The 12,076-nt window shown below is 39.8% G+C and overlaps 1 protein-coding gene across 2 annotated transcripts in view; it reads right to left on the bottom strand.

The window, feature by feature from the left end:
• The window catches only part of Ccdc93 (coiled-coil domain containing 93), a 75,581-nt gene extending 64,155 nt beyond the window's left edge, over positions 1-11,426 (bottom strand). For both annotated transcript variants that reach the window (XM_048330149.1, XM_048330150.1), the window contains exons 1-3: positions 11,259-11,426; positions 6,836-6,949; positions 5,130-5,224 (exon numbers count right to left, since the gene is read on the bottom strand). In XM_048330149.1, the coding sequence (XP_048186106.1) occupies positions 5,130-5,224; positions 6,836-6,949; positions 11,259-11,300 (251 nt within the window). In that variant the 5' untranslated portion in view covers positions 11,301-11,426. The remainder of the gene's footprint in view (positions 1-5,129; positions 5,225-6,835; positions 6,950-11,258) is intronic.
• Between the last annotated feature and the right edge of the window lie 650 nt (positions 11,427-12,076).

Below are 12,076 nucleotides of genomic sequence, written 5' to 3'. Positions count from 1 at the left end.
GGGACTCATTCAACAACCAAAGACAAGGCCATTGAGACCAAGATCACAAAAGTAGCAGGCAAACCCACTGGACTCCTACCTACTCAGACGAAGGGGTCATCTGTCATCAGTGAAAATAAATATAGTACCATAAGTCACCAGAGCCAAACCAATAGACTTTGCCTGCTAGGGATAATCTGAAAACCACAGAACCTAAACCACACAAGAATGAGTGAACAACAAAATATGTGCTTCAAACCCTGTGCCTCAGCCAAGTTAAACTTTTGCCTCTCATATTTAATCCAAAAGAAGCAAAGGCAAAAGAATACTGAGTTTGATCTTAAAAAATTATAGCCATCAATATAATTGCATTTGTGCCCATGTGGAAAACCCACAAGAACTAAGCCTGAATGTGGTCAGAGTGGATGCCCAAAGCCTCCTCAGAATCCATATGAATGCATATTTTCTAAAGACATACTTCTTTAGTGCCCCAGAGGTCATAAAGAGGCACCAAGGAAGAAAGATATATACACTGGAAAAGGAAACTCAACTTCAACAACAGCTGCAACAAAATAGGAAGTAGTACAGAGAAGCAGTGTTTGTTAGGAGCTATAAAACATCCTTTCTGGAACATTCAGTCACAAGTAATGAGCTGTATAGAACAATTTCTAACCAGCCTCCCTCCCAAAAAAAGAAAGAAGAAGGACATGAAAATACAGTTATGTGGGGAAAAACATAAACTTTAAAGAACAACACTAAAGTTTTTTAAGTCCACAGATAAAGACAACAGTTACCAAAACCCCCTTTCACTTTTCAACTAATAGAAGTACCAGATATAGACATATACAAGTCCTAGTATGAAAAAAAAATGACAATGATACACCTGCTAGGGAATGGAATATACCTAGACAATAACTTCACTTCAACAGAGAAACTTATTACAAAAGTAAGTGCATGAATTAGACACATCTAGGTGAGAGATGACCAAATAAAAAGACAGAAGACAAAACCACCATTGTCAACAGGGATCCTTGGGAAGGCTTTCTTGTCAACATAGACAAGGAAAACCAACAGGAGACACAAAAAACAGTTTTTCTATGCAGAAGTTTGGCAGATAAACCTAGGTTAGAAACTGAAGGAGGAACCAACCCAGATGCCCCTCAGTAGACGAATGGATCAGGAAAATGTGATACATATACACAATGGAATTCTATGCCTCTATCAGAAAGAATGACATTGCCCCATTCGTAAGGAAATGGAAGGACTTGGAAAAAATTATACTAAGTGAAGTAAGCCAGACCCAAAGAAACATGGACTCTATGGTCTCCCTCATATGGAATAATTCGCACAGGTTTAGGCAAGTCACAGCAGAGGCTCACAAGAGCCCAATAGCTATACCCTTATGAACACGTAAGATGATGCTAAGTGAAATGAACTCCATGTTATGGAAACGATTGTTATATCACTATTGTAACTACTTTCAACGTGCTATGTGTAACCATAGCTTCTATTATTGATGATCTTCTTGTATCCCCTTCCTGTGGTGTACCTGTACTATCTGTATCTTATCTGAGTACATTGGAAACCGTGTATACTGATAGAAGAACTAGGAAACTGAAAGGGAATACCAAAATCGAGAGACACAGGGTAAAAAAGACAAACAACTACAAAAGCAATACTTGCAAAACTGGTGTAAATGAACTGAACAACTCATGGGAGGGAAAGGGAAAGGGGAAGGGGGGAGGGGGGAATGAGGGAGGAGGTAACAAACAGTACAAGAAATGGTATCCAATGCCTAACATATGAAACTGTAACCTCTTTGTACATCAGTTTGACAATAAAAATTTAATTTAAAAAAAGAAACTGAAGGAGGAACAAAACACAAAATTACAACAATAGCAAAAGGAATGTTAATGAGGGAGAAAACAGACTGAAAAACTGATATGAGCATAATCAATACCCAACAGAAGGTGCTTCAAACACCACAAAGAACCATCCAGAAGATACCAAGAATGAATCCAATGAACTTCCCACAACTACTCATGAACCAAAAACTGGAAGAGACATACAGAAATATCTCTAAAGGAAGTTCTTCAATTTGAAGATAATGGAGAATTTCTACTATGGAATATCATTTTGAAGTTTTTCATAACAATATGTTAGTCATATAGCACTGATTCTGGTTTCATAGACAAGAACACAATTGACATGGCTAGAATCTTACTAAACTGTCAAACATCTTAGCAAACGGAAAATTGTACATTTCATTTGAAGTTTATCCTCATTCACAATGTCTGGGTTACATAAAGTTGATTATACTTTCCCATACCCAGGAGCTTTCATGAACCATTAGTTCATACTGTCATGCTATATTCTCACAACAGACTGCAAGTCTTCCTCTGTCTTTTAGGACAGACTAAATGTTGACCAATCATTTGTGAGACTGTGAAGCCTCGCCTAGGAATATGACCCAGTGTTTCAGCAATGCTCCAGCATAGGAAGGTATAATCACTTTTATGTGCTCCAAAAATTGTAAGTGATAAAAATTTCAAATATAAATTTTCACTTTATTTATGTATAAAACATATTTATCTAAAATTAGGCTAGAAACAATTTTCACTGAGACTTCAGTTTTAGTGAAAAAAATTACTTTAGTTTGGAAAAATTGCAAACAGCAAAAAAACTTCAAAAACAATTTTCTAAAAATCTTCATTTGTATGTGAAATGAGTTTATATGAAATTGGATACAAGATACCATTTTCCTTCAGCATGCATTATTTTCAGTATTAGCATTTTCTATGTGTAGTTTGTGCTGCTTTCAAAAACTTGTAGGAAATGCAAAATTCCCAACTTTATTTTCCCTTAAGACTTCAGGAAAAAAAATGGACTAATATCAAATTCTCCTTCAAGGCAATTTTAAATACTATACTCACTTTCTCTAGTAATACAAGCTGTTGTTTAAAACTTTATTAATAAAATAACTAAAATCCTACTTGTGATTATAATCCTAAAAGAAAGGATTTGCTTGAGAGTAAGCGAGAACAAGGGAAGGGAGAAGGAGAGGCTAAGTGAGGAAGAGAGGGAGGTGGAGAGAAAGGCTGAGGGAGGGAGAGAGAGGGAGAGAAGGAGAGAGGGAGAAGAACTTTTTGAGATATCCTTTGGTCTTAACTTCTTAGGAACCGATTTTCCTTCTATTATGGCAACTATGAATGAGTACCTTGCTGCAATTTTCTCCTTTTGTTGGCATCCAGAAAGCTTAGGGACAAACATCTGCCTATCCCAGAAAAACAAAGTATTTAGTGACTCATCATTCATGCCCTTTATCTCCACTTTTTTTTTTTCCTTTTCCTTTGCTTCACTTTTCTAACATCACTGCTTCAAATGGTATTGTAAATCATCTTTAACCCTTTCAGAAGTGGTTTTACTTGGGGGAGGTAATACTTCAGAAAAATGAAGACTAAGCCATGGAATCATACATTTCTGAACTGAGGCCTAGAGAAATGGCCTTTCAAAGATCACAGCTTCCCACTGAAAGGTCTGGGAGCAGAAATGGGTATGCCAAATGTTCTAATATTATAGCCAGGCCAAAGCTACCGAAGACTGAGCAGGACACCCACAGGTAAAAATCTCAAGCCAGGAGTTCACACCATTTTCTCAATGGTGGGTAAAAAGAGGTTCTGTCTTACACAAGGAGAAAGAAATAGTTTACTTTCCTCCTCTAATCAACTTCTATACAGATTAGTGTTTTTGGAAAAAGATAAACTAAGGAGTTACTAGAAACTCTCATTAAAAAAAAAATAGCCTGAACATGAAAGCATTCTTACATATTGGCTGTAAGATCTTGGCTTCTTTCAGCCTTGGTTCCATCTGTAAAATAGGGATGATACCACTGTAATAAAAAATTAAAATATGTGAGGCATCCAGTACAACTTCTGGCACACAGCTGACACTCAAATTCCTCATAGTCCTGTTCACTCATGTGTGTATGAGTGCGTATGCTGTTTTCACACTGTGGTAGCAAAGCTGAGTTACTGTAACAGGGACCAATGACCATGTCTAAAAGTTTACAGAAAAAAGTTTGCTGATCCCTAATCTAAGGTAAAAATAGACAGTGTATTATCTAGTTTATAATACACATCAAAATTAACATATAGCACAAAGAATAAGAAGAAGCAAAGTCTAATGGTGTAAGGTTCTCATTCTGTACATGTATATTACCTGAAAATTGGCTAAAAATCTTCAATTCATAATATAAATATTAAGGCAGTAACTTTTTGTAAAAGTATCATAAGCTGAATGAAGACAGAAAAATGGAGCCATAGAAAAATACCCAGTTAATGCAGAAAAGGGAGGAAGGAAAAATTTAGAGGAACAAAGGAAAACGGAAACAAACACAAAATAAGTAGCAAGAAGGTAAATTTAAATGTAGTCATATCCAAAATGCCTTAAATACAAGCAATTGAACATCATGAAAAGATAGAGATGAACACACTGGAAAAAGCAGAAGACCTAACTACACAAGGTCTAAAGGAAACTAATTTCTAAATTTTAAAATGAACCAGAAAAATTAAAGTAAAAGAATAGAACTAAGGAACAGAAGAAATGAGGATGATCACAATATAAGGTCACATCTGGCTTTGGAACACAGAGGACTACTTTCTGACACAATTATATTTTATTTAATCTGCACTACTTAAGCAAATGAATAGTACCCCAAATAGGCATATGGGGTAGGTAGCCAAACAAAATAGATATGCCACATGGTCAAGAATAACTAAGCTGATGCTACAAATATTGGAAAGGACCTACATGTAAACATGTAAGAGTTTATGTAAATAACAAATACAGTGCAAGGCCTTGAAATCAAACTCCAGTACCACAAAATAAATAAATAAATAAAGTAAATACAACTGGACAGGGTAACATATAGCTATAATCCTAGCATTTGGGAGGATAAGATAAGACTGCAAGTTCCAGGCCTGTCTGGGATATACATGAAAACCCTCAAAAAAAATAAATAAAATAGGCACAGACAGCCTAACATGAAAATTAAATATATATATTATATATGAACAGGTAAGTACTATTTCTTCAAAAAAGTCCCTTCTCCTTCTGTACAGGCTCTTCCATGGCAAACTCTAATAACTTACATTTTTTGACCTATTGTAGAATTTTCCTGAAAGAGCAAGTCAACATCTACGTCAAAGCTGCAAGTGGTGATACACCAAGTCATTCCTCCTACTACCTGTAAGAAACAAAGCAAATATTTGTTTTCACTTTCTGAAGAAAAGAAAGCAGAAGGTAGATAAATTATAAGTAGCTTATAAAGATATATTTAGAAAGTGTGTTCTCCTTTCCTATGATTTATCTAAAATAGCACTACTAAGTAAAACTCTGCAGTGGTGAAAATGTTCTGTACCTATGCTGTTCAATACATCAGTTGCTGACCATGTGGGCTACTGAGCACTTCTAAGGCTGCCAATGTGACTGAGAAGTTGACTTCACTATTAAATGGACATATTACATATAGATTCTATTCATAATGAAAGGGACAGATATTAATTCTCAGCTGAAAGATTTCTGAACTTGGTTTCCAATATGCCAGATCCAAGGAAATTTGTATTTTGCAGACCAAGTACATGAGCACCAAAAGACTGATATTTTCTGGCTCATCGTTTATTTTCCATGCATCTTAATAGTCTCATTCACATAGATGACAATCCCCACTGTACTTTGCTTTTAGGAGTTTTCTGAAATGAAAATGAGGTTTAGGCTAAAAATCTATTTTGAAATAAAATCCTTTTCAGATGTAGCATGACATTCAAAAAAACAACTGAATCTCATTTTTGACTATATTTTAGACTCAAGGGAGATATCTATTAAAATTCCAGGCCCCACCTCAGATTGAACAAACCAGAAGTTCAATGGGTGAGGAGCAGACACCTGTGTTTGTTACAAAACAACTCAGAATAACTCTGATAAGCCCAGGACTTAAAACCAGGACTGTGATCCCTGAAGCACTAAGTCCTGGTTTTCTAATGACTTCCTGCCCTACCCTGCCATTGGTCTTGGATGGCTTAGCATTCAGTCCATTTATTCTACATATGTTGGTTTACTTGTCTGTCTTCTGTTTTTTTACAAAAGTGCTACTCTTTGAGAGCACCTACTATTTTAGCTCTGTGTCCTCAACATCTACTACTATGTCCTATGCAAGATAATTGTTCATGGAATTGCTTAAGTGAAAGCAGTAGTGACTTCTCCCTCTCAGAAACTCAGAGTATATTCCTTCTACAGAATATCTGTCAATTATTTAGGAACGTGGTATAACTCATTGCTAAGATTATTTTTGGACATAAGCTTTATAATCTGTACCCAAATTAGCTTCTTTCAATCAAGAAACTGTTTATTTTGCTTTCTTGCATTTTCTAAAAGTGTGCATAGAAGATGACTTAATCTTTATCTACTGACTTATTACTTTCTTTAAATAAGGAAATTTTAACATACCCATAATGAATCTGTATTAGGAAGAATGGAAACATGGAAATGAAGGAAGTAAAAACACAATCTCAGGGGGCTGGGGATATGGCCTAGTGGCAAGAGTGCTTGTCTCTAATATATGAAGCCTTGGGTTCGATTCCCCAGCACCACATATACAGAAAACTGCCAGAAGTGGCGCTGTGGCTCAAGTGGCAGAGTGCTAGCCTTGAGCAAAAAGAAGCCAGGGACAGTGCTCAGGCCCTGAGTCCAAGGCCCAGGACTGGCAAAAAACAAACAAACAAAAAACCCCACAATCTCTTCCTTTGCCACAGTCATCCTGATAATACATAGTATAATGGTTAGAAAGGTTTCCTCTTACTTTGTCAAAAGGTGACAAGCCTTTAATTCTTGCTCTGAAATACCCAGCTGCAACCAAGAGTTCCAGAATTTCAGTCAGCTTGACATTTTGTTCTTCATCTTCTCTTGTTTCCACCTAGAAAAAGAACAAATGTGGATGGCAAATCTACCTTTCCATAAAAGGACACCATTTATATCTTTGGTTGAATCACTGTACCAAATTCTTTGTAAATATGACAAGCATCACACAGAGGCACGCACACTGTGTCCCAAAAGATGGGCTCCTAGCTTTAAATACACTTTTAACCCTCACAGGTGGAAGCAAACTGTTCATAACAGGCTACAGGAATCAGGGGAATGAAAGACTGGTGGACATTACCTCCTTCTCTAGCACAGTTTTCTTTGTTTTGCCTTTTTAAAAAATTTTAAAGATAGGGTTATGTTGTTGCCCAGGCTGGTCTAGAACTCAGAACTCCTTCCTTAGCCTGTTGAAGTGTGTGCAACCACACCTGACTTTAACACAGTTTTCTTGATAGGTTTCTCAACTAAATTATAAGCTCCTTACAGATCAGAAAAAGACATTTTAAAAAACTTTATACTCATCCAAATCTGGAAGTCATTAACAACAGAAATAAGAACAAAAGAAAGAATTCAATATGTATTCTTCCTTGCACAATCCCTTTTGGTTTCTAAAGCAAATACAAGTAAAGCTGTCACCCCAGATCTTTTAAAGGGTAATTACTGCCTTAAAAATAATGTCATCTAACATATGTAAATGGAATTTAGTTTAAAGTTTTAAATTTATATCCTTCCTCACATTCCTTCTTCCACTACTATGTAAATTTGTCTAAATATTCTAGTACTTTTGCATCTAGTGCTTTTACTTTCTTGAACTGCCTTTCCTCTCTTCCATTATTATAGAAAATAAAAAGCTATGCAAAATACTAATGCGTCTTGACTCAAAGATTCTCAACTCATCTTTGACTACTCCTTTATGCAACAATGTCAATGAAACCTTCCTTTACATTTTACATTCATCTTCCCCTTTCATGCATACTTCATGTAATGACTTGCTTCTTGTTTATTTGTTTTGTTTTTTGTTGCCAGTCCTGGGGCGTGGACTCAGGGCCTGAGCACTGTCCCTGGCTTCTTTTTGCTCAAGGCTAGCACTCTGCCACTTGGGCCACAGTGCCACTTCTGGCTGTTTTCTATATATGTGGTACTGGGGAATCGAACCCAGGACTTCCAAGCCCTGGCAAGCACTCTTGCCACTAGGCCATATTCCCAGCCCAATGACTTGCTTCTTGATCTCACTGCTAATTTATCTTATTCAGTCCTTCCTAAACCTTCCCCATTATCCTTCACTAGCTCATACCCCAGTCTTCATTACAATACATTATAATCTATCTATAAAATAAACTCCACATCTCTTGGGTTGGCATTCAGATCTTTGGTTGCAACCTACCTTTTGAGCTTTATCCTTTCTCTTTCACCCACCAAGGATAATCTGAAAGCAGTTTCTGCCAACTCAGACAAACACAGTTTCTCAGCTTTTTCACTGGTCATACCATATTTCCCTCTGTATTCTCAAACCAAGCACAAATTGCCTTCAAGTTATACCTCCTCTTGGATACCTCAAAAATATATGACTATTCATTACAAATCTAGCCAGAACAGTCATTTCTCCATTGCTATTTTATGCCATTCATACAAATTAAATATTAGCCTCTCCTTTGTTGCATGGCTGGTGCTGGGTACATAACTGTCTTTCCCACTGAACTGTTAGCTGGTTCAGGAGAGGACCTATGTATCACACATGTGCTTACTCCTCTTTACTAAAACATTTAGCTCAAAGGACACACATGTTAAATACAGAATTAAATGCTTAATCATTACATTAAGTGCAGGACCTAAACTAGTCATATAATAGCAAAATATTTCCATTATGACAATGGTAATACAAATTCAATTTTATATTGAACTACAAATTGTCAGTAATCAGAGAATAAATATTAACATAAAGTTGAATATGCAATTATTAGAGACGGAGTAATTCCTTTATATAAGTTGGAGTGTGGTGGGGGAGGTGACAGCCATGTGCCTTAGCTCATTTTCTCCATTTACCCATCTCTCAAATGATCTAGCCTATCCTAAAGACTGACTTTTACTAGTCCCTAGTGGACTGTTACTTCCAGACTAATTCCTACTAAACAGTAATATTAATTATTTACATCTTCTCTTTATTTCTGCAAAAGATTTTTAGATAGCTGATAAACATCTCCAAATGAAGATAGTCAAGGAAAAGAGAAAAGAAAAAGCAGTTATGGTCTATGATGGCATAGTAGAAAAAATAAGATGATATATTTTCTTATAACTCCTGGGATATAAAACAGGAATCCTTCATTTCCTTGGTGATCATTTGTCATCAACACACTTCCAACAAGAGGAAAATACATCACAGGAAAATAATCTTGCCTAACTCATACCTAAAGAACACCCACAGGCCACCTACTGCAGACACATTGCCCACGTTTCTTTTTTATGCACTCCCAGAATGGAAAACTGTACTTTTGCAATATAAGCTGTGAATTAACTGGCACAAGACACTGAATGCAAATGTTTAATGCAAGTTCATTTTGTAGATTAACACTGAAACAATGGAAAAAAGCCACTACTAACGGGAAATAAAAAGGACACCTTTTCTTAAAGCTATAAAAAGCTACCAAGGTAGTTAATACATCCAGTTGTTAAAACTAAAACTCTGATAAAGATGAATAACTGTGAGCTCTTAAACCAGGCCCAATAAATTTTCAATTGCACTTCACTGTAGTTCATATAAACTAGAAGGGAGTGTCTAGTCTAGCTATCTTTCTTTCACAGTCATACAAAAGGAGTTTCAAAAGCTGCATTTATTGAATTGACTGGACTAGTGACAGCTTGATGACAGACTAGTCTTTGCTAGTAGTTTGATCATATTCAGCATGACTTTCTACTGATTGCCAGGAACTGTCTAAAGCTTTTGGAAATCAATGACAAATCAGCCCCAGCCTCTGAGCATATATATTGCTTATTACGTTAGAAAATCCTTCATTGGCTTGGAGAATTTAAGGTAGATCTTAGATGACTAGAAAAGAGTCTAAAAGCAGGAGCCCAAGTAAAGCGTGAAAGAAAGGCTAGAATGAAAAAGTGACAAAACTTCAAATATCACAGGGCAGATCTTATTCTTCACTATCCGGGTGAAATAAAGGAAATGTGCATGTAAGGTTTCACCTAATGCAGTGGTTCTGACAACATCACACTTACCAGGTATTCTTAGAACAACAAAATAAATTCGTATCCAGACTGGCCCACACTGATAACCCCACAGTCCTTCCACAGCTAGACACAAAGCACAGTGATTCTTAAATTTAGGACGATGAAAGAGCTGAGGATTTGGAACGGGCTCAGAAAAGCAAGGCCATGCACAGGGAGGCATGACAGCAGTCCACTTATGTCAAGGAATCAGTCAGTGACCCAATGCTTGCATCACAACCTTAATATGGGAACAGTGTTTCTCATTTCGATTCGGAATTGCAAACTACACTAGTTTCTCATCAAACGAACCGGAAGACAGATGCAAACTCCCTCTATGAATGATGTCTGCAGCCTAAGTAAAAGGCAGTTTCTCTTTATCCCCAGCCAACGCGGAAATGAGAAAATCACTGGTGACTGATCCTGTCCTCGTGGGATCGAGTGAGTACTTAATTAAAACTACCTTTAGAAAGGCACTTGCAATCATCTTTCTGGGGAAGCAGCAACGTTTCTGCTCAGGGCTCGGTCGTGACCACTCCACACTACAGAAGAGCGCAGTCCCTAAACCGACACCTCCTGGGTGCACGCCTGGCTCCCAAACTTCTGGCAGCTCGCACCAGCCCGGAAGGGACAAATGTAAGGAGAGCGGCAATTCCTCTGGGCAGCGAGAAGGGTGGGGCTGGTCCCCCGGACCCCGCGGGCCGGGGTGTGGGGTGGGGTGGGAGACGGGCTCCCAAGGTCTCCGTCCTTTGCACTCCCCGACCCAGACAGACGTGGAGCGCGTCTCGTGACTGCTGCGCTCCGGAGCCTCGGCCCCCAGAGCGGACCCCGCAGCGCTCGGGGATGGGGGGCGCTGACCCGGACAGCAAGGGGGCGGGAGCCCGGGACCCCCGGCGGTGCTCAGGGCTGCGTCGGGGCAGGTGTGTGTCTGGGAAGTCCCCCGAGCCCCGAAACACCCGGGACCCCAGCAAGTGTGCCCGCCCGCCGGACGCGCCGTCCCTGTCCGGCGGTCGGGGGGGGGGGTCTCCCTCGCGGAAGGCACACCTGAGGACGGGGTTGGGGGCGCCCAAGGCCCCGCAGGCCCCTCAGAGCCCGCAGCCCCCAGGCCCGGCCCTCTCCTCTGAAGCCCCGGCGCGTCGGGACTAGGTGCTTACCTCCGGGAGACCCTGGCCCTCGGAACCCTTGGGAAGTCCCATGATCCAATTGGGGTGACAAGGGCCGGCAGCGAACCCCGCCAAGCTCTGCGACGAAGCTGTCCCAGCTGCCAAGCGGCTACGGGGTGGAGCGCAAAGCGGAAACTTCCTCGGCCACCGCCGCCGATGGCCGGGAACTGGGGCCGGCGGAGCATGCGCAGTGGAGCGAGAGCCCGGCCTCACTGCGCCTGTGCGACTCTAGCCGCGAGGGTAGGCGGGGCCAGGGTCCGCAGTACCTGCTCTGCCCCGCCTGGGTGGAGCGGTTCTGGAGCACTTTATGCTCGGTCTGGAAGGTCCCTCCCCTCCACCTTAAGCACTCTGTGGAACGTGTTTTGTTTTGTTTTTTTCCTGCGTGTTAAGGACATTTTGCATTCCAGGTCCTTCCTAGCTTTCTCCTAGCATCGGATCCCTAGCGACTCTGTTGGGCCACTAGCCGAACTTCAGCAGCCCCCTACCTCCCAAGACAGTCCGAGCACTGGTGACTGGAGATTCCAGACCCAGTCCCCAGAAGGTGGAAGCCCGTAACTGCTCTGTAAAGGGCTTCCCACCCTCTGCTAGTTTTATGATGGAGACAGGTGATATGTGCAACCTTTTGCCATAAAAGAGATGGGGGTGGAGGAGGAGTGAAACTATGAGCTCCTTAAGATCAAAGGCGTCTTATATTTGCTTTCATTTTTCTATGAACATTTTATTCATGGTTTTTTTTTGTTTTGTTTTTCTTTCTTTTTTTTTTTTTTTTGGCCAGTCCTGGGCCTTGGTCTAAGAGCCTGAGCACTGTC

This window comes from Perognathus longimembris, chromosome 20 (genome assembly GCF_023159225.1).
Source record: "Perognathus longimembris pacificus isolate PPM17 chromosome 20, ASM2315922v1, whole genome shotgun sequence".
NCBI lineage: Eukaryota > Metazoa > Chordata > Mammalia > Rodentia > Heteromyidae > Perognathus > Perognathus longimembris.
This window is presented reverse-complemented; position numbering and strand designations above follow the sequence as displayed.